Genomic DNA, 23240 nt, shown 5'->3' with positions numbered 1-23240 from the left:
GAAGACGTGACCCCCACTTAGCAGCTCCATCTTTTGTTCCTCTTGTTCGGGGGTCGGTTGCCCTTCTTGCCTTTTTTTAACCCAGTGGTCTCGCCTTGTGACTTTGCTGAGTCCCTGTTGCTGTACACATGACTCTTGGTCTCTGTTGCCTCGTGGAAGGCCAGCATCATCTTCCTCGTGGGCTGGGCTGCAGTCTGCACGTAGAGAATATTCTTCCGCAGGGGAAATAGCTCTTGTTTTTTTTTTCTTTTTTATTAGATCATTGCTTCTGCTTCTGTCTGTCTGTCTGGTTCACACACAGACACTCTCTCTTTCCAGGTGTGCACTTCTATTGTCCATGGTGAAGGGTGCTTCTGTCTCTCCCGCCTTATTTTGCAATGATCTCTGCCATAACAGCAGAATCCATGGAACAGTGGTCTGGAGGGAATACCACCATTTCATTCTGTTAGCAAACACATTCTTAAAAGGAACTCCGTGAAAATCCAGAGATGCCTGGGCAACTTCGAGAAAGCTGCTTACGCCTCTCTTGGAGGGGGGCCTTGGTAATGGCCCCTTAAGCAGCGGCGGCCAGAGCTCAGCCAGGACTCGTGTCAGCAGAGGCCAGAATGCCCTTGGGAGAACCCTCTGCGCCCTGTACAGTCTCTATACCTGAGTGCCTGTGTCAGTTCCCTCCTTGTCTCACTTCTCTGCTCCTTCTCACCTTCCCCATCACCATTTGCTGCTAGATATGTTCCAAAATTTTCCACCCCCCAGGTGCCAGCTTCCTCCAGCCTCATCTTGCAGATTTTGGGACCAATAGACGTCATAAATAATTGTTCCCATATTTCTGTATGAATCTGGAAAATTTCTAAACTGTTCATGGACTGTTATAATTGCTATACCAGTATTTAAGCTGCTATGTTCTCTTTTGGCCTTTGTTTTTCTTTTCTTCTTCTTTTTTTGGTACTTTGGTTGTTATTTGAATATTCATTCAAATGTCACTTTCCTTTGGGTTCAGCTATGCAAGCTAGTTTTGTCCCATAGAGGTATTCAGTGGTGCACATTTTATTTCTCAGATTAGCTAAACTTCTCAAGTCAGGAATTTCCATCAGAAACCAGGCCAGTCGAGGCCCTTGATTGATGACATCGCTGTGAACTGTGAGGGTGTTTCCCTGGCCCTTCAAACCTTGGCTGGCACTGGTCTGTGAACATTTGAAGGCAGAGACGGTGCATCTGTATGTTTAGGTTTATTAGTAGACTTGACAACTTATCTGACAAATTAAGTCCTGTCTTTCTTTACCTTGCTTTCCCAACTCTGTGAGAGTCAGTTTGGAGGTTAGGAAGCAGGCTGAAACCTGGATCAGACCCTTGTCAGTGACTCCCCCATCTACCCCAACCCTGGGAGACTAAAGCCACAAAAATGTGCAAATTGATGAGTTGGGAGAACCCCTCTGGGCAGTGCCACCACCACTCAGCTTTAAAAGTACAGACCTTCAATCAAATCAGCAGGCTCTGGGGATGACTCACACCAACCAAACTCACAAGGGACTAATTATAAACTGAGGCCTGAAAGCTGGCTTGTCTGGGGAGAGAAGCCTGGTGGGATGGCTGGTTCCAGGCACTGACTCAGGCCCCGGTTCCTGTCTGGTGGGCGGAGTCCTCAGGAGGCCAGCGCTTAGACTCAAAGGTTCTTTGATGGACACGGGATTAACGCAAGGTGAGATGCCTTCAGGCAGCCCCCTGTGTGCCCTGTTTCCGCCCTGCAGACACTTGGATCTTAGGAAGTGAGGTTTTATTGAAAATCAGAGCCCCCCTCTCTCGGGCAGTCTTGGGAATACCAGGGCAGACATTGTTACTTCCCAGGCCTGTCTGTCACCAGATCTTCTGCCTGCACAGTGCAAGGACTGGAGGACACATTCCAGTTATTGATGATTCCACTTATGTTAGAGGGAGTTTTCAGCTGGGTCTTCTCGGGACCTTTGGGAAGGGGCCCTCAGCTCCTGGGTAATCTCTAGAAGACACCTTATCTCACCTCGCCAACCCAGCTCACAGGTGAGACCCCACAGGAAGCCTCATCAGTGGCCAATTCCACCAGCCTCACCGTCCATGGCTGGCATTTTCTAACCTGATCACCAGATCCTGGGCTTCTGGGTGCCGGATTTGAGGCTTGCCGTTCCCTCTGCATAGACTCTGCTTCTCACCAAGGTTAGAGCCCCAACCTTCCTCAGATAAGGAAGGTAATGACCATCCTGTCTGCAATTCAGGCTTCCAGCTCTCACACCCATCTTACAGGGCACATCCTGCCAAGTGTCTTGCATTCAATTTCAAAAAATGATCTGCAGCAGAGGAGGGAACAGTGGCTCAGTAATTCAAGTAGGGGCACTTGCCAGGCATCCCTATGTGACTCTCAATGTTCTGCAAGGCTTTCCAGGCCACAGCTGTGTCCTTGTGGTGAGTTTTCCGTGGGCCACTAGGAAGATGGCAGTGTATTCTTAGAGGACACTCAGGGATGGGGGATTTGGATTGGATCGCCAGGTGCATCCTCAATGACACTTAACATTCCTTCCCTCTCTTCTTCTTAGATCCTCATTGAAGATATTGCGAACAAAAGAAAATATGACTTTCCTCTTAACCGCTGGCTGGCCTTGGATGAAGACGATGGCAAAATCCAAAGGGATATCTTCGTGGGTGGAGCTGAGACCACAGGTAGAAACACAGAAAAAGGAGACTCCATTGGCTAATAGTTTGCTTTCTGCCTGAGGTTCAGTGTTCTCATCTGTGGGCCTGGAGGACTGCAATCAAGTGGGAGCCAACTGGGTCTTCCAAGAACATTCCTCCTGCTCTTGAAAATGTTCTGTTTCTCTGAGCTGCAGTCTGGGGCTCTGCTGATGCCAGAGGTGATGGAGAGATGCCCCTGAGCAGGCACTTCCTGCCCAGGGCAAAAGAAGTCATCCATGGGATGAAGCCAGAACTCCTGATACATGTGGGCATTTATAAGGACATTATTTTAACTCCTCCTAACATTGAGTGCTCACTATATACCAACCCTCTGCTAGGCACCGGACCCATTTCATCTCCTTTCATCCTCACAATGACCCTGTGATATAGGAACTGTTATTGTTCCCATTTCACAGATGAGGAAATGGAGTCACATAGAAGTTAAAAGACCTGCTCAAGGTCTCAAGCTGGTAACTGACAAATCCAGGATTCGGTCTACCTCCTAAATCTCTATGCTGTATGAATTCCGTGGAAAACCTAAAACTCCAAGCATGAAAGTCTGTGGAAGTTCCAGAAAATCTATGTTCATGAATGCACATGTGAGAATGCGCTCTGTTGCTGAACCTCCCATGGCTCCCACTGCATAGAGGATAAGTCCAGGTTCTGGGGTGTGGTATTCAAATTGCTCCTTGAACTGGCTCCAGTTCGCCATATTAGCAGGATCTTCCAACAGCTTCTCCCACCACTTCCACACACCCTCCATCTCCTCCACCTCCTTTGCATACCTTTCACTCTTTCCTCACCTGCACTCCTCCTCATTCCCCCCACCTCCCCCACAGCTTCTCTCTGCCCTCCCTTATTCTTCCTCTCTCTTTACCTCATGCCTTTTTTCTCAGCCTGTAATGCCATTTCTCTACTTTGTGTTTCCCAGGTTCCTGCTTCCAGTCACTTCCCTGAACCCTCCCCACCTCCTCTACACAGGACAATTCCTCCCGTCTTTGTTCAGGGCACCATGAGCTCCTCTGCTCCAGCGCTGTGGCACCTTGGCCTGGCCTGACCTTTATTGCACAAGTCATTTGTAACTCAAGTTCACAAATTATTTACCTAAAAACATACATTAGAACAGATTTAACGTAACCCCTGTAACCATGATGCCATTACTTGCCTCCAGTAGTAGAGAAAAGGGAGAAATGGCAGTCAGAGGCTGGGAACTGCTGCCGACCCAGGCTGAGGGAGTATGTCTTGTGTGAGAACAGCATCCGTGTGTGTATTTTGGATAATAAAGCTGGAGACCCATTCTTTTAGGGCAGTGGCCACTCTTTTTCATCCTCATATTCTCCCAATACCTGGCATATAATAAGCACTCAATAAATGTCTGTTGAGCAAAAGAAGGTGTAAATGTATGAATGAATAATGCATCTATGTAGTTGTACGTGCTAGCTCCCAAATAAGTTTGGGATTTTTATTTCTCTGGGGCCAAGGAGTGAAGGCGGGGGTAAGGTGCAGCCAGGGTAGGTAAGGGAATTAACAAGGACTAATGTGCCATTGCCTTAGACTCTGGGACAGAATGAATGAGGGAGACCGGACCTGTCCAGTTGTCGTCTTTGGTGTTTTCTCTTACTCTGCCCCATCTTGGAGTTTAATCTTCCCTTGCTGGCTCCCCCCCAGAGCTCCAAGTCCTCAGACTGCCTCCCCACTGACCAGAACCCCACAATGTTCTCTTGCTGCCTCAGTCTCCCCTCGTCCCACCACGTCAACAAGTGCCCTCTATTAAAAATTATATTTTTAAGTGATGAGCAAGAGAGCAAACTAAATGAGTCAGATAGCCCTGAACATAAATCTCTATTAATGGAGTTGACTATTACAATTAAATTAGACGTAGCAGAACTCATCCGGCAGCTATTAAGAATCTGCACATGATAATTAGCATTAATAATAAGTACTATTCTTAGCTATCCCAAGTTCCTCCTTCTCTTTTAGTTTCCTGTGATTAGGGCTGGCAGCTTCCTGTCATAATACCTGCCGTTTATCCCTAGACACAGAGACACTAACACACAAACTCTGAAAGAGATGAAGTGAGGTTGAGAGCGGCACTGGGTGTCATCTGGGGAATGGACCAGGGGATTAAGGCTGTATGGAAGAGGGAGACCTGGGGAGATGGTGGCCAGGGAGGGAGAAGGTGGGCACGATATGGTAACCAGTGGGCACTGAACCCCGTTCTTTCCCCTCTTGTTTCCACACCAGCTATCTCATACATTGTCACCATCTTCACTGGGGAATTACAGGGGGCTGGGACCAAATCCAAAATCTATTTGGTCATGTATGGGGCCAAAGGGAATAAGAACAGTGGAAAAATCTTCCTGGAGGGTGGTGTGTTTGACCGTGCCCGCACAGACATCTTCCACATCGAGCTGGCCGTCCTCCTCAGCCCCCTTAGCCGGGTCTCCATTGGACACGGCAATGTTGGCGCCAACAGAGGCTGGTACTGTGAGAAGGTAAGGGATGCTCCCTCTCTTCTTTAACTTTTAAATATGAACTAACTCTAACCTGTTTCCTACTTCCTTTGGGTCAGTAACAGAGCACGTGGGCAATGCCTTTCACTGGGCATTTGGGATGGTAATGTGCCCATTCACCTTGTCTTGGAGATGGTCAGGAATGGGCTGTTTTGTTTATGCATCCAAGGGCCAGACACTGGGTAGGGGATCCAGATGTGCTCAGTTGGTGGTTGTAGACTAGCCCAATTTCTGGTGTGGCATTTAGCTTCAGTTTATAAATCTCTCAACACGTATTTTTAAATATATGTTTGTATTGTGGATACTTATGCTTTAAAGAATATATATAACAAACGTGAGATAAAACCAAAGTCAATTTTGTCTACCACCCAACTTAAGAAATAGAAAAGTTTCAATGCTCTTGAAACTCCTCTGAGTCCTTCCCCAGCCATATAATTCTCTCTCTCCCTCTGCCCCAAAAAGCATACTGTATTATGAGTTTTGTCTCAGTGTATGTTAATAGAAGATTTTTGGAGTGTTCCAGAAACTTTCCTTTGAACATCTATAGTGTGAGTGGCCTGAGCTACATAGACTTCCATGTTCTAAAACCATGACTTTGGAATGCAGGTTCAGATGGAGAGGATGTAGGAGAGAAGGTTGAATGAAGCTCAAGTCCAGAAAAGGGCAGTTAGTTTTTGTATTAAATTCCAGATATTAATTACCTTTCACGTGATTGATCTTTTTTTACAAGACAAATATAGGGAATTAATTTCGTATCCAAGTTACTTTGGTTCAAGATTGAGATTTTACAATGTGCTTAAGGAAATATGGTATTTAAAGAGGTTATTGAGTATAGAGGAAAAGATTTAAGATTTGGGCTGGTAAATTGGAGGATGGATGATACCTATTTGGGAAGACTTCTTGGAAGAGGTATTTCTGAATCTAAAATGAGACAAGCAATGGGAAGAAAGTGCATTCCTTGAAGGTCCTAATGTAGATGACCCTAAACATGGGACTGAGGAGGCTGCTGAGCATTGCAAGCCAGTCCCAATGTGTGGTCTGCTCCCGCAGGTGGTAATCCTGTGCCCCTTCACCGGCATCCAGCAGACCTTCCCTTGCAGCAACTGGCTGGATGAGAAGAAGATGGATGGGCTGATCGAGAGGCAGCTCTACGAGATGGTGTCTCTCAGGAAGAAGAGGATGAAAAGTAGGTGCAAAGGCCCAGAGCCTGGTGGCCCCCCAGGCAGGGGCAGGAAAGGCCAGGGCGTCAGACCACTGGGCAAGAGCTTCAAGGGGGTCCACTCTGCTTCTCAGTTCTCCTCTGGAAAGGAAGAGAAGGGTCCCCCAGAGAGCTTAGGTCTCCAGGGTCTAGGCCAGTTGTCGGCAAACTGTGGCTCGCGAGCCATATGTGGCTCTTTGGCCCCTTGAGTGTGGCCACGAAGTTTCAATCGAACTGTACGTGCACGCCCACACGTGGTATTTTGTGGAAGAGCCACACTCAAGGGGCTGCAGTTTGCCAACCACTGGTCTAGGCCACACACCTGCCACCAAGGCTGGTACTCTGGTGTCCCCAAGTTGAATAAACTGCCATGATAGGCTAGATCAGTGGTTCTCAACCTTCCTAATGCCGGGACCCTTTAATACAGTTCCTCATGTTGTGATGACCCCCAACCATAAAATTATTTTCGTGGCTACTTCATAACTGTAATTTTGCTACTGTTATGAATCGTAATGTAAATATCTGATATGCAGGATGTATTTTCATTGTTACAAATTGAATATAATTAAAGCATAGTGATTAGTCACAAAAACAATATGTAATTATATATGTGTTTTCTGATGGTCTTAGGCGACCCCTGTGAAAGGGTCGTTCTACCCCCAAAGGTGTCGCGACCCACAGGTTGAGAACCGCTGGGCTAGATGAATGGCTCAACACTGTGCATTCTGAATGCACTGGACATAGGTAGGTGGAGTAGACCCTTCTCCCTGTGTAAAACACTTCCTCCATTATGCTACACTTCTCCCATTAAAGGAACATAAGTCTCCCTCTTTCAAATAGCAAGGAATCCCGGCTGCCTAAAATTGGCACTTGTTACAATGGGCTTTGTGAGAGTGGGCACACCTATGCATAACCCCTGCTTCAGTCCCAATCACCTTTGATTTGCTCCTCTTCCCCACCGGTACCATGGAAATCTCTTTGCTCATTAAAGTTTTTGGTGCAACTTGACCTGTCTCTGCAGAATTTGCTTGGTCCCTGTGGGTCTGGACGACTGACTTAAAGAAAGCTGGTACCAACTCTCCCATCTACATCCAGCTTTATGGGAAGAAAGGGCGGACGGATGCGCTTCTCCTGAACCCCAACAACAAGTGGTTAAGACCGGGCATAATTGAGAAGTTTAGGGTAGGAGAGAAGTGTGACAGGGTGGGAGGGAGGAAGGAGGAAGGGGCGTAAGAGGCATTTGTCATGGGATTCTGGTTTTCTGAGCCAGGGTTGGGTGAAGTGTGAAGACACAAAGATGCAATGGAGACTTGAGGTCCCCATGAGGAGTGCCACATGTGATCTATGGATAATGCATTAAATGGGGGGCGGGTTAGCTCTGGCCCTTCATCTGAATCAGACAGTCCAGAGCCAAGCCTGGGGGAAGAGGCAAGTGTGGATTGGTTGTGAGCATCCGGGAGCCCAGAGATCCTGAAGCCAGTTAGTGTCAAACCACCCGATCTGGACTGAATTAGAGAGTGAGGAGCAAATTTAAGGGAGAGACAATTTTAGAACATTTTCAAAGAACTACACCTTTAAATTTCCCATATAGATACATATATAACTAGAGCAAGGCTTGTTTTGCCAGCAGAAGTGCAGCTCTGACCTTTAGGTAAGAATACTTTGCAACGTGCTGCTCTCTTCTCAGAGCACCCCACTGGTGCCGCTATTATACCACTCAGTTCATTGCTCTTTCTGTGTTTGTCTTCCTGGCTAGACTGCAAGCCCCTAGGGAAAGGGCACGGCTGCTGTATTGATCTTTTTGTCTGTTTCAATGCCCAGCAGAGCTGTGGGGCTGTGGGCTTGTACTAATTTGCAGGGCTGCCATCTGGATTTTGTTCCTGGAAGTTCACTGCTTAGGAGATTTTCTTTAGTCTGGATCCTACTGTGGGTCAGTTATTTTTGTTCAATTTCACGAGCTCAGACCGAAGCCTAGCTGTCCATGGCTATCTCACCCTCTGGTTACAAGGGCATGAGAGGACACAGTATATGAGAGTGGACTGAAGCAAACCCATCCTTGTTGCTAAAGAAACAGCCCAAAGCAGGTTCCCTCCTGGCAGGGGGTCAGCTATGAGGATAAACACATTTCACTTGGTTGTCCCCACTCAAACCTTGTTATTTCTCACTGTAGTTTGAGCTCCCGGATCTCGGCAGGTTTTACAAGGTTCGGGCATGGCATGATAGCATGACTCCTGGCTCTGGGTGGCATTTAGAAAAGGTAAGATGCACCATCTTGGGGGTTGGGAGGTGGTTAGGAGAGGAGCGAGAATGGTCCCTTTCTGATGAGTCTGTCACATCAATTTGCTTTGTATATGTTAGGAGTAAGGGTGGAAAAGGGTTACAGTGAGACGAGAATTTGGACACAGCAACACAGGGACTTCCTGATGGGGCGGGAACTTACAAAGTAGACTAAGAAAATGCTCAGGTGTGCGGTCTTACCTTGCATTCTGCCCCAGCACCTGGTTGCTAGGCAAATGTAGGTCTCAGGGGCCTGAAGGATACATATTAAACTGGCACTCTACCTCCCACAAGAGTCATCTCTAGGTAATGGCCTTGGCCTCCTTGAGATCCGATAGCAGCATGAGGACCACAGGGCATGGGTGAATATCTTTGGCACACACACTTGCTCACCCCAGGACTTCATTCCAGATGACCTTGATGAACACTCTGACCAAGGACAAATACAACTTCAACTGCAGTCGCTGGCTGGATGCCTTTGAGGACGACAATGAGACCGTGAGGGAGATGACGGCAGAGGGCCCAACAGTGCGGAGGATAATGGGCAGTAAGTGCTCACCAGTTGTCCATCCGGGGGAGGCAGTGGAGCCTCTACTTGGTGTGCCAATGAGGGTCTGGCCAATGAGCTGGTAGTCTTGTCCACTGCGCATCATCAGGCTCCCTCTGAATGCCAGGGAGGACTTAGAGGTCCAGCCTCAAGACCATCTTGAAGGAGCCATCTCCAAGGCCTGGTGCCAGAGCTCTGTGGTGATGGGTGTGGGGGATGGAGGGAAGATTCATGGGCCTTTCAGTTGGTTATGAGGGGATGAGAAGAATCTGCACTGAACAATATTTCTCTAAATAAACGAGGCATGTGAGTTTGACATGCTTGCTCTAGAGCATCCCTTAAATGAAAGGAAACACTCTCTTCAAATTATGTACAAGATGCTCCCCAAAATGGAAGGCTGGATCTGGTAGCCATGCTTGGCTGCTCCTGATGGGTCCTCTATTTCTATTTAAGACTAATAGGAGAGGGACAAAGCTTTTAATCTGGACTCCAGTATCCACATTCAAAGGGGGTAAAGGGAAACCATTGTGCCTCTAGGTTACAGTAGCAGCGTGTTGGCCAATACACTGTACATCTCCTGTCCTTTTCCTAGGCAGACATTACTAAGCGATCACAGCATTCTATGTTGTTGAGTCTGAAATGAGCTTCATAGCCCTCAAATAGCATCCAAGCAGACATTAGCAGTTGATCAGAATTGGTACTTAATATAATTAACTTATTAGGTATACTCATGGTAGACTTTAATTTGTTAGTAGTAAAATAGCATTGCAAAATTATAGAGTTAAGAATATATAGACAATGATGTCACTCATAGTTCTAGTAGCCTTTATACATAAGTAGCACTATTTTATGGTTCTGCTTCATTTTTAATTAAAATGTATGGCTACAGAATATTTGTGTTCAAGGGCCCTTAAAATAGCCTCATGCAGATAAGAAACTGAGGAAGTTCTTGCCCTGGTTCTCCATTGGGTAGACAGAGTTGGACAGAGAACAGGTCTCTTGCCTCCTGGGTCAGTGACTATACCCAGCCTGCTCACATTCAGTAGAATTTTCTTTGAAAACAAGGCAATTATTTCTCCATTGTGTTTTGTGGCATCACTCCACTATGTGATCTTCATCACAGATCTAACTCAGACATTTTCCTGCTCATAATTTGTTTATGATTTTACTGTTCATCTCTCTTCTCCACTCTTCCACTTTCACTTATGGGAGCAGGAGTCGTCTGTCTTGCTCACTGATGAATTCTTGTACTAATTATGGCACCTCACACCTACCAGGTTCAGTAAACAGATACTGTTTTAAGTGAAAAGTGAGGCTGTAATGTGCAAAGATGCAGGTCTGCTTCCTTCACGGCACACCTTCAACACAGGAAGAAGCTGCTGCCCGTCCTATGGTGGCTGTGTTATGTGCCCTTTCTCTCTGCTTGTCTTCCTGGCATGTCCATAGTGCTAGACAGTTCCAAAGAGAGGGCTCCATTCTGGTTCACAAAGTAGAGTTATCCTCCTTGGGAAGACAGGACACACATGAATTAGAGAAAAACCTACAGCAAAAAGCTCTCCTGGGTTGGATGGAATCAAATGCCAAAATGTTGGCATGAGACCTGTGGTCCCCAAACACTGCAATGCCAGCCCCAGGGAGCTTGCAAACAATGCAGTCTTAGGGGTCCCACCTCTGGAAACTAAAACCTGGGAGGCTTGGAGTGAGGCTCAAGAACCTGAATTTGTATAAGTTTCCCGGGGATTCTGATGATGGACTAGAAGTGGGAACCTCTGGTCTGTCTGGGACAGGGATTTGCAGGTTTGCAGGGACTGGATGGTATGATATGGGATTTGATAGCTGGGGAAGGAGCAAGGTCAGCGCAGACGAGAGCTGAGCGGAGAGGAGGAGGCCGTGCTTAGAGGTGGGGAGCAGCAGGGCCGGTATGGGAGGTAGGGGCTGTCAGTCAGTGGTGTCCCTTCTCTCTGCCCATAGTGGCCCGGCACCGTGTGACCGTATGCACCGGGGACCTCCGAGGGGCCGGGACAGATGCCAGTGTCTACCTCTGCCTTTATGGTGATGTGGGGGACACGGGGGAGCGGCTGCTGTACAACTGCAAGAATAACGACGAAATGTTTCAGAAAGGCAACGTGAGTTGCAGCAATGAGCCATCACCCCTCCCCGCCCTCACCCTCACCACCCCCATTTTCACTCCCCACTCTGCTCTGCCAAGCACAGCTGACGGCTGGTACTGAGCCATCTAAGAGGCTGGCTCCCGGTAAGGGGAGTGGGGACCTAACATGCCTGACACCCACGGGCTCTAGGACCATCCGGACATTTGCTGTGTCTCCCCCTTGGTGTTGGGTCCCAGGGGAACACCGTCTCACTGGCCTCACGTCCTCCCTGTCCTCCCTGTCCTCCATGTCCTCCCTGCCTCCTCCTCTGAAGGCCGATGAGTTCACCATTGAGTCGGTCACCATGCGGAAGGTGAGGCGGGTGAGGATCAGACACACGGGCATAGGCGGGGGCAGTGGCTGGTTCCTGGACCGGGTGCTGGTGAGAGAGGAGGGACAGCCTGAGAGCGACAATGTGGAGTTCCCATGTCTCAGGTATGTGGGTCCTGCCTGCTTTTAGTTTCCCAGCTTAGCTTATGGGCCCCAGTTCTGGGAAGACGCAGCCCTACGAGCAGGACCAGGGAGCAAAACAGTGGCTTAGGGAAGTAATTGGTGCAGAAAGAGATGGCCCTGCTGGAGGTGCTAGGCTCGTCCCCAGCCCACAGGTGATGGAGGGCACACCAGTGTCCGTCCCTGTGTGGCGCTAGCATGCGTACTTAAGTTCTAAGATGTCAGCATTTTTTTCATGTTGAAATGTGACAATTTCAGAATCCAACCGAAAGTTAACTCAGAGAGTTACAGGCTGAATCAAACTTTGGAATCAAAGGTGTTTGTTTTTTACTTGGATAGTCTTCCAATACATCTCTTCCCTGTTAATATATTTCAAGACACCTTACGTTGTTTTCATTTCCCTTCCCCAGCTTATCAGTGAGGTAAAGTTTCTTTTATTTTTTTCCCTTACATATTTGGATGTTTTTCGTAGCCAGTTTGGGCTCCCACTGACTTCTAGAAGTTCCTGATAGAGACGTTTTAAAAATGAAGAACAATATTCGTGGGTCTTTTCTGTGCTGCCAAGTTGGCCCCCTACACTCACCAGTAGCAACGTCTGGGAGGTGTATGTAGTGAGATTAATTTGAGGCTAGGACTGCTGGTCTTTGCAAGGCCCGGGTCCAGGCAAGTCCTGCACCTGTGGATGAGGTGCTGCGTGGCCGACTCACTTCACTGGGGCTGGCCCAGGCTTTTGGGGCCGCACTGGGACAGCCCAGCTGTGAATGCACTACTCTTCCCTGTCCATGCACAGACATGCACTCAGGTGTGCACACACACACACACAGAGACACACCCCAGGAGCCCAGGAAGAGCAGTTTCCCAGCCATGGTGGGCCACTGGGATGTTCCCACCTGAAACTTTTATGTTCATTGCAAAGGTCTCTAGTCTTCAAAGTGTAGCCACTGTTACTATTACAAGAGATTACATAGGCACATGGAGACACACTTGGTCAACACGCAAGTATCTTGGTTTCCTCGTTGCCCTGGAGAACAACAAGGATGTCTCTTCTGCCCATCATCCCGTATCACAGACCATCTTGAGTACTAGGGCTGAGATAACCCATGCTTGTAGATTGTCTGAGTTCTCAGGCGGGTCTCCGTGCTCAGAGGGAACAGTGCTTTTTTGATGAATTCACCCAGTCAGTGTCTTTGCTGGCTGACGACCAGCAGAGAGCTGGGTCCATGGCCCATGGTAGCAGGTTGATGAGTCACAGTTACCCAGCCCCAGCCCTCAGGGCCCACACCAGCGCCTCTTTGTTGGCAAATCTTGCTCAGCCCTGAGGACTCAGATCAAAGCCCCTTCACCTCTACCCTTTCTCCTTTCCCTGAATTCCTGTTGCAGTTACTTTGATCTAACATCCCTCCCTGTCTTCAGTGCCTCCGCCAGTCTATCCTGTCTTCTTAACCAGACTGTAGGTCCTTGAAGGGCTGGACTGTGTCTTAGTTATCTCCTCTGTCTTCTCCTCACCCCAGAGCCCTTAGCACAGTGCACACACAAGGTGGGCTCTCAGGAAAAAGGTGGTTGTTTTGATGATAGCGATGTCCTAGGTGTTCATGGCGTTTAGGACAAACTTGTTCACCATAATTGCCAAGGTCCCACATCGAGTGACCCTTCCACCTCTCCAGGCTCATCTGCCAGCACCTACCCTTTACTCGCTGCATTCCATCCACATTGGCCTTCGGTCAGCTTATCCCAGCCTACGTTGTTTCTTCTGGAATGTGCCTCCCTTTCCTCTGGATAACTCCTGGCCATCCTTGCCATTTCAGCGAAATATCACCTCCTCTGGGCAGTCCTCCCTCCCCAGTCTGGGTTGGGGTCCTTCATTCCAGCTCTAGAGGAACCATTTTCCTTTGCTTGAGTTCAAAGTGCTGGCCTCCCTGGTGACTCTGCATAAAATGTGTGATGGTTGGTTGTCTGCCTGCCCCCCTCAAAGAGCTAACAGCCCCTCATTTGCCCACCAGGTGGTTGGACAAAGATAAGGATGATGGACAGTTGGTCCGAGAGCTGCTGCCCAGTGATAGCAATGCAACACTGAAGAGTAAGTTGTGCTGATGACCAGGTGCTGGCGGGCCCTGGGCGTGACAGGCGCCCTGCCCTCCCTTGGCCACACAGAAGCAAGCCCTGGAGAAAGCACATGCTCCTCACTTCATTGGCACCGGGAGGGTGGAGAGGACGGGGCTCCAAGGGAGGATCTGGAAATCTGTCTGTCTGTGCTGTGCACACAGGCTCTTTGTGGCCTTGGGGATGGGGCCCTGAGAGCATTTGGGCCTCGCTTGATTAGAGTAACAGGAGCAATAGCACTAACGCTAAAAAGGGTTCTTTCTCCTTTTCCTAGATGCTTTGTCCTTCCTTGTGCACAGATGATGCAAACCTTCCTGGGTGATAAAATAGAGTAACCCCAGCATTGCGTCCCACTTAAGAACAGGGGTCTTCAGGTCCACATTAAGTCCACATTAGGACTTCACTCCTGGCTGGCTACTGACCAGCTGTTGACTTCTTGAGCCAAACACATAAGCTTCTGAGGCTCCAAATCCTCACTTATAAAGCCACGGTCAGAATACTTAGCAGTAATACTGTGCATATAATGTACTAAGGGGTCGATGCTCCCTTGGCCTCAGATTCCTCATCCATCAGATGAGAAGTTGCTTTCAGTCCTTTGCCTCTTACACGTTAGTGTTGCCTGCGTTCCTGTTGCTTGAACGTTCACACTGGGTGGGGCAGGTCGAGCAGGTAGTAGAATTCTGCTGTTGTAGATGAGGGGACCCCACAGGAATGAAGGGAGCCCTGTCTCAAGTCACAGGACTACTTAGAGCAAGAGTCCACCCCTGGTTTCAGACCCGCCCCCCTTCTGCTCCATGCTGCCTCCTGCTGGCCCTGCATTAACCCCCTTTCTTCCTGCCTCCTGCCTCGGACTATTTAGACTACCGCTATCATATCCGCTTGAAGACGGGGGATGTCCCTGGGGCCAGCACCGATTCCACAGTCTTCATCAAGCTCTATGGCGATAAATCTGACACCATCAAGCAAGACCTTCTTGTCTCTGACAACAACCTGAAGGACTATTTTGAACGTGGCCGCGTAGACGAGTTTACCCTCGAGACCCTGAACATTGGGACTGTAAGTCTCCTTCCCAGGACTGCATGACATCATCTCACCCATCCTCCTGCATATATCTATCTGACCGAGGGTACACACACACACACACACACACACACACACCACTCATGTACACAAGGATGAACTTATTTTGATGGGAAAAATGCCCACGTGGGGGTTAAGGAGGTACGTTGTTTTCCTGCTATGACCTGGAACAGCAGCAGATATGTGAATAGTGGTGAAGCTTTCCGAGTCTCTTCAGGGATGGAATGCATGTATGTAGTGACTGTGGATCAGCTGCAAAGAGACACTGAGTACCCATAACAGTGAGATCATGGCTGACATGGACAATTTTCTAAATCTGGTGTTTTGGCACCAGACTCCTAGCTAATATCACCCCTACAAACCATCACAGGGAGAATCTGGGGGGCTGGAAGGGACCTCAAAGGCTAATTCCATTTAATGTTAGAATTGCCCAGCAAACAACATTTCAAAAACACATAAAAGCAATTTGAACACTTCAGAGCCACGTATATATAAGGATGGTAACATGATTATCTACATGATCATCTATGTTGCCTGTGGGCAAAGATGTTAGAATTACAATGAAAATAGCAAAGCCAGTAAAGTACTGAGTGCTACTGGAAAGAGGAAACATTCCCAGACCAAGAGGGGAGGAGGAATTGGACACAGATGACAGCCCCCTGAGAGGCTGTCCACATAGTGTCACCTACAGGATGGAAGTGTCAGAGAAGAAATGCAGACACACATACAACAGTGCATGTTTAAAACAAGTCAAAGCCACATCAGTGACATGGCTACCAGCCACAGATGGTTAACATTGTGAATGTTTGCTTTCTTGCCAAGTCACCACATTATTATTAATTGTGTATTAAGTACCCGCCTAAGTACACACCAGAGCTTTCAAAGTTCATGCCTCACCTGTTCCCCCACTTGCTTCTCGCAACACCCACTGGAGGTGAGCTGGACTAAAGAGGGAGCAGAGATTCCAGACAGGAGAGGTGGTGCCTTCGCCCCCAGCTGGCTGCTGGCGGACAGGCCCGGGGCCCAGCCTCCTCCTGCTTAGCCTCCCTTTCCTGAGAAACTGGGGTTGAGTCACAGTTTGTGCAGGTGTTTGGGGAGGTAGGGATGGAGGCATGGAGGTTTCTGGGCACCAGCTCCTTGCTCACCCACAGCCTGGTTTTCCTTCCAGATCAACCGGCTGCTGATTGGGCATGACGGCACGGGCATGGGCGCCAGCTGGTTCCTGGCCAGTGTGCAGATCCGTGTGCCCCGCCAAGGCAAGCAGTACACCTTCCCTGCCAACCGCTGGCTGGACAAGAACCAGGCTGATGGGCGCCTGCAGGTGGAGCTCTATCCCAGTGAGGTCGTGGAGATCCAGAAATGTATGGAGGGGGCAGGGGTGGGATGGCAACATCATTCCCCTGTGGAGTGGGGTGGTGGGGTTGGAGGACAGACTGTGGGGCAACTTAGGTCTTATCTCCAAGGGGAAGAGTGAGGGGAGAAAATGGGGGCTTCCCCTGGTACCATGTTTCCAGAAGGGAGGAGGGCTCATTGTACAGATGGGGAAACTGAGGAGTCAAAGGATGAAGCACTTTGTCCTGGGCTAAAGTTAGCACGTGACTTTATAAGAAATGTACATTCTCAGCCCTGTGGACAGGAGGACGTAGTCCATGTCTTCCCCTGGGAAGACTGGCTGAGGAGATAAAGCTGTTTGTTCAGTTATTATATATGTAACTAGAGGCCCAATGCATGAAAATTTGTGCACTCAGGGGTGTCCCTCAGCCCGGCCTGCATCCTCTCGCAGTCCACGACAACCTCGGGGGATGTCCACCTGCCGGCTTAGGCCTGCTCCCTGGGGGATCAGGCCTAAGCTGGCAGTCAGACATCCCTCTGGTAGCCTGGGAGCCCTCGGGGGATGTCCAACTGATGGCTTAGGGGGAATGGACCTAAGCCGCAGTTGGACATCCTTAATGCTGCCAAGGAGGTGGGAGAGGCTCCTGCCACCGCCACTGCACTCACAGCTGTCAGCCTGGCTTGTGGCTGAGCAGAGCTTCCCCTGTGGGAGTACACTGATCACCAGGGGGGAGCTCCTGCATTGAGCATTTGCCTCCTGGTAGTCATTGTGCATCATAGTGACTCGTCATTCCCAGTAGTTCTGCTGTTAGGGTCAATTTGCATATTACCCTTTTATTATATAGGATGTTTCTCTGAGCTAGCACTGCTCTAGGCTCTGTGGGGGCAGCCATGAGCAAAACAGATAAAATTCTATCCTCATGGATTTCATATTCTACCAGGAGAGACAAACAATAAATATATAGGGCCAAGTAAGAGTTGTGATGAAAAATGGCATGGGGGTGGGGCCTTTATGGACAGGGTGATGACATCTGTGAATGAAGGCGAAGTTCAAGGTGACCTGGCCACCCATTGCACATAATGCAAGAGCCATAGGCCACGGTGGGGCTCAGGGAAGCAAGAGATTAATGAGAGGGTCAGGAAGACAGTGGGACCAAAACCTGTGTTTGCTCACTTTCCTCACCTCTGTGTTTCTACATCCACTCTGAAACAAGTGCACAAGGCTCCCTCCATAGGAAGCTTCCCTGAGAGGATCCCCGATACAAACTCACCTCTCTTTTCCAGAACCCTTTGTGTCTTTCCGTGTGTGCATTTTCTGTCCCCAACTAACCTACAGGTTCCTTGAGGGCTGTGTCACATACACATGTTTTGTAATGGTACCCGCTAGTGTGAGGAATCAACCCCTCCCCTCTTTTTATGAATTAGAACTTGATTTCCAACAGAGTAATACAGATACTAGTTAACAACAGAAAGGTAAAAACGCAGTAGTTCCCTTCCTCTGCCCCAGCCCCCTTCTTCAGAGGTAACAACTTTTCAATTACTTTAGCTTTTTCTCCTGAAATGTATCTCCATATTTTAAATAATGTGCTTTATCAACTTCTTGATTTTCTTTTCAGTCAAAGACATTAACTATTGACTTTCTACTCCAGAAAAGGAGGATTTAGCTCTTTAACACATGTGCATGTTTAAGTGTGTGTGTGTGTACACCTACACGCTTCCCCTCCTTCCAGCCCTCAATAAAATTAAGTCAAAATTCAATTTTTACACTATTATGACTATGCAAATATTATTCACTGCTGAAATACCTACTATGCAATGGCTGCATTCCTGCATTGAGCGTTTGCTCAATGTGTGCAAACCCAACAGGAATTCTGTTGATTTTCTCTCTACCTCCTTCTCTCCTAATCTCTTGTATACAATTTTCTGGTTTTTTTTCCTGGAGTTTAGTGATAACCTTGTTTTTTCACTTGCATAGTTTTCTATATACCTATCTGCATTTCTATATACCCATCTGTATAGCCACCTGTCTATATAAGTGTACTAGGACTGCCGTAACAAAATACCAGACGAGGTGGCTTAAACAACAAAAATTTATTTTCCCATAGTTCTGGAGGCTAGCAGTCCAAGATCAGGTGTGACTAGGTTGGGTTTCTTGTGAGACCTTTCTCCTTGCCTTGCAAATGGCTGCCTTCTCACTTTATGTTCACATGGTCTTTCCTCTGCATGAACAAGTCTGTCCTATTCATCTCTTATAAAGACACCAGTTATATTGCGTTGGCTCCACCCCAATGGCTTCATTTTAACTTAATCACCTCTTTAAAGGCTCTATCGCCAAATGCAGTCACATTCTGAGATACTAGGGATTAGGGCTTCGACATATGAATTTGGGGAGACACAGTTCTCCCACAATACCATCTTATCGCCATGTCTCTAGCAGAACTAAACATTTGTGCATGTGTGCAAACCCAACAGGAATTCTATTGATTTTCTCTCTAACTCCTTCTCCCATCTCTGTCTTAAGACATTTCTTTGGGAACCTCTGCCCCCTAGGCTGCCACAAAGCTGTCCTTCTGGTACTCCTTTTCTTGCCATCTTTTTGGAAATTCCTCTTTTTTTGGTTGTCCCACTTCCTGGATTTCACGTCTTCCTCTTCTTTGATTTATTTCCTCATTTCAGTAGAACACATTCTCTACTAGTAGCTCCTGTAGAAAAGGTGGAAGAGAAATGGTGAGACCTTGCATGTCTGCCAATGTATTTCGTCTATTCTCATAGTTGATCAATAGTGTGGCTTGCTACAGAATTCCGAGTTGAACTTTTCCCCTTAGAGTTTAGAAAGAATTTTTCTACTATCTTCTAGCTCCCTGTGTTCCCATTGAAAGTCTGGTGCCATTCTGTGATCCAAGCCCTTAGGGTTTTTTCCCCTCTCTAAAAGCTTCTAGGATCCTATTTTTATCTCTGGCATTCTGAAACTTTATGATGTCTTCACTGCCTTTTGTGATTTAGTTTCATCCATGGTTCTTAGAATTCATGGGCTCCTTCCATCCAGAAGCATTTTTTTTAGTTTGGAGACTTTTTTGTATTAGTTCTTTGACAATTGACAATTTTCTGTTTCCTCTATTTTCATTAGAACTGAACTCTTAGTAAGGTATTGGACTTCCTCTGATTTTCTTACCCTTATATCATTTGTCATTTTGTTCTTTGGAAATTTCCTTTTTGTTCTTCAGAGCTGTTCTTGACTATACCCTTGCTGTGGAATACTTCATTCCAGCTATCACATGCTAATTTCCAATAGCTTGTTCTTGTTCTCTGACTGCTCATTTTTATCTGACCTAATTTTGTATCACCCTGGCTGCTCATTGTTCCGAGAACCGAGGGTCGGAATGGGGTTGGGAGTCCTCTTCCTTCAGAATGCCAGCCTTTACTGTATCCCCTGTTATCCATGTGCTAACTCACCCTCACTCCCAGCTGAGCCTGGTATTTCTAGTCCAACTTCTTCAGACTTGCAGCTAGTCCTCTTGCTTTCAGCCTCCAGTTTCTCACATTGCCATGGTAATGGAAGATCCTCGTCTTGTTGAAAATAAGTCTTTACTTGAAAAAAAAATCATGATATTGTCTTACAGCATTGCTGAAAGGGCAAGTCTTAAAATAGTCACTGAAAAAATATGGCCTCATAGTTCTGAAGGCATTTGGCTCTCCACTGGGAAGCGCCCTCTAGTGGTGCAGACCTGTAACATATTTCCACCCTCTAACACAGTGGTTCTCAACCTTCCTAATGCCGCGACCCTTTAATACAGTTCCTCATGTTGTGGTGACCCCCAACCATAAAACTATTTTTGTTGCTACTTCATAACTGTAATTTTGCTATTGTTATGAATCATAATGTAAATATCTGTTATGCAGGATGTATTTTCATTGTTACAAATTGAATATAATTAAAGCATAGTGATTAATCACAAAAACAATAATTATATATGTGTTTTCCGATGGTCTTAGGCGACCCCTGTGAAAGGGTCGTTCTACCCCCAAAGGTGTCGTGACCCACAGGTTGAGAACCGCTGGCCCAGGGGGAGGCACACCGCAGAGCATGCCAGCCCTGTATTGACTATTCCTCATTCCTAGTGCCCGAGGATGCATGTGGTGCAGTGGGTGATTGGGTTTTGGAGTCTGATTGATTGGGTTTGCCACTCCTGACACCGACTCAATTCCTCTATGCCTCAGTTTGTCCACTTGTAAAATGGGGATGATAGTATCTACACATGGTATTGATGAGGTTAGATGAGATAATGCCTGTGAAGCACCAGACACATGGCACAGGCCTGGGAAATATTTTTGTTACTATCATTGCTATTGTTGTGATTACCTAATGTCCCATTTCTCCCCCGCATGTCCCATTTCTCTCCCACTAACATTGCAGTGGTCCACTACGAGGTTGAGGTTTGGACGGGAGATGTGGGCGGTGCAGCCACCACTGCCCGAGTCTACATACAGATCTATGGCGAGAAAGGCAAGACAGAGGTGCTCTTCCTCTCCAGCCGCTCGAAAGTCTTTGAGCGGGCATCCAAGGACACATTCCAGGTGTGTGGGGGGAAGGCAGCAGAAGTGCCAACAGAGGGCCCAGGGGACGCCTGGAAATGAAGGGATTGGACTAGATCAGTGGTTCTCTGGCTTCTTATTAGAATCACCTGGGGAGCTTTAAAGACAAACTGGTCCATACCCCGATCAGTTAAATGAGAAATTTATGGGGATTCTTTGAAAAGCTCGAGTAGTGATACTAATATGCTGTCAATTCTGAGAACCGTGGGAGTAGATAAATCTAATTTAGCAAAATATGGCACTAGGCCCGTGGTTACTGCATCCATTTCCAGCCCCATGGCCTCTGATTCCACAGCTCTGTCGGCCTGAGGGCAGGGCCATCTTCCCAGGCAGGATACTGGGAGGCCTGGGGGTTTCCTGGTTCTGCTTTGAATGCCCTGGGCCTCAGCCCGCCCCTTTGAGTAGAGGAGAAGAGAGTTGAGGATATGGGCATATTGTTAGCAGGAGAGGAGAATGCAAGGACTGTGCTCATTGGGTGACATATAGAATTTTGATATGAGACATGAGTTCCTGTGTGTGTGTATATGTGTGTAGGGAACATGATCAGGTTGGTGTTCTGTGTGTGTTTGTGTGACACAAGCAGCTGAGCCTTTAGCAAAAGTCCTAACCCAGTGCCCAGTAGAGAAGGTCCTGACTGGGCTGGGCCAGGGCTCACCCTCACTCCCAGCTGAGCCTGGTATTTCTAGTTCAACTTCTTCAGACTTGCAGCTAGTCCTTGGGTGCACAGAACGCTAGTGCTGGATGGGCTCACTGAGTCCAGCCCCTCCATGCACTGCTGAAGAGGCGGCAGCCCTAGCCTCGGGCCTCTCTGAACCTCAGATTTTCCACCAGTTCAAACCTAGCTTTATAATGCCTGCCTGGCCTGCTTCACAGTCCCTGGAAGGATCAAAATAGTCCATGTCAGGGAAAGTGTTTGGGAAACTGACCAGTCATGGAGATGTGACAGAGCGGTACATCTTCTGGATGCAGACCGACCGGCTGGGTGAGGCAGATGCATCACGGGTGGCTGACAGGTGGGGAGAGGGGACCAGAAGTGGGCCTCCCTGGGCAGGTTGATCACCCGGACACTGTGACCTGGGAAACACTGAAGAGGAGATCCAAGGTGCTGAGGAAGGGACTAAGCAGGTTCAGAGCCCATCCCCTAAGTAGGGGGGAGGGAGGGAGGGAGGAAGAGAGAGAGAGAGAGAGAGAGAGAGAGAGAGAGAGAGAGAGAGGAAAAGGAGAGAAGAGAGAGAAGAAGCAGGGAGATCATCTTGACCATCACAGGGGTTTAGAAAGAAATACATCTGGGTGGAGGGTGGGGCTTGTGAGAGGTCCTCTAAGGTGGGCCGAGAAACAAGGCTGGTGTTTAGGACAGAGGGAGCTGGTGGAAGCTCTGAGCTTTGAAGCCTGGGACTCTCCATCTGTGACTCTGCACCAAGCCTGTGCCTGGCTCTGCATGGGAGGTGGGAGGACACCAGGGGCCACCCCACCACTGCTCCCCTCTTTGCACAGCTGGAGGCAGTTGACGTCGGGGAGGTCTTCAAGATCCGACTGGGGCACACGGGCGAGGGCTTCTCGCCCGGATGGTTCGTGGACATGCTGTGGCTGCGGCACCTGCTGGTGCAGGAGGTGGAGCTCAGCCCCGAGGAGGAGGCCCGGAAGAAGAAGGAGGAGGACAAGCTGAGGCAGCTGCTCAAGAAGGAGCGGCTGAAGGCCAAGCTGCAGAGGAAGAAGAAGAAGAAGAAGGGCAGTGACGAGGAGGATGAGGGGGATGAGGAGGAGTCCTCGTCGGAGGAGTCCTCGTCTGAAGAGGAGGAGGAGGAGTCAACTGAGGAGGAGGAGGAAGAGGAGGAGTTCGGGCCGGGGATGCAGGAGGTGATTGAGGAGTACAAGTTCGATGTCAACCGCTGGCTGGCCAGGGGCAAGGAGGACAATGAAATTGTCGTGGAGCTGGCGCCCTCCGGTCGGTCGGGTCCTGAGCGTAAGCCTGAGCAGGGGCCAGACAGCCCCCCACCCCCAAGGGAGCCCAGGGAGGGGGAGGTGCCTAGCTCTCCTCTCACATGGGAGCCCCATAGGTGGGCACCCAAATAGCTCTCCTGACATGTGTCCTTAATGCCACCATGGACAGTTCCCATCTGGGGTTAGCATTGCGTTTGTCCCAGGGCTCTTGGGAGTGGTTGGCTTAGAGGAGCCCTGACATAACTCAGTGTTGGGGACATAGAGTAGGAGGGCTGCTCAGGGTGAATTTTCCCGGGACTATGACTTCTTGAGATATATAGAAAAGAAAAAAAAAGCCTTGGGTGGAGAGAGGAAGGGCAGAT

General features: G+C 48.5%; 2 protein-coding genes across 2 annotated transcripts in view; both read left to right on the top strand.

Annotated features, from left to right (window-relative positions):
- Positions 1-7724: 7724 nt before the first annotated feature.
- Positions 7725-11463, top strand: LOC308522975 (lipoxygenase homology domain-containing protein 1-like; the record flags this gene model as incomplete). Its single annotated transcript, XM_081096573.1, has 3 exons — positions 7725-8665; positions 9097-9232; positions 11204-11463. The coding sequence occupies exons 1-3, from the start codon at positions 8633-8635 to the stop codon at positions 11461-11463; spliced, it is 429 nt and encodes a 142-aa protein (XP_080952699.1). The 5' UTR covers positions 7725-8632.
- Positions 11464-11629: 166 nt separating this feature from the next.
- Positions 11630-23240, top strand: part of LOC308522974 (lipoxygenase homology domain-containing protein 1-like) — a gene marked incomplete at both ends in the record, with an annotated part of 33352 nt that continues 21741 nt past the window's right edge. Inside the window, 6 exons of the mRNA XM_081096572.1 lie at positions 11630-11817; positions 13833-13909; positions 14792-14988; positions 16181-16373; positions 20759-20919; positions 22432-22900. Coding sequence (XP_080952698.1) covers positions 11630-11817; positions 13833-13909; positions 14792-14988; positions 16181-16373; positions 20759-20919; positions 22432-22900 — 1285 coding nt within the window. The remainder of the gene's footprint in view (positions 11818-13832; positions 13910-14791; positions 14989-16180; positions 16374-20758; positions 20920-22431; positions 22901-23240) is intronic.

This window comes from Myotis nattereri, assembly GCF_964212035.1.
Source record: "Myotis nattereri genome assembly, chromosome: 8".
NCBI classification, from domain to species: domain Eukaryota; kingdom Metazoa; phylum Chordata; class Mammalia; order Chiroptera; family Vespertilionidae; genus Myotis; species Myotis nattereri.
This window is presented reverse-complemented; position numbering and strand designations above follow the sequence as displayed.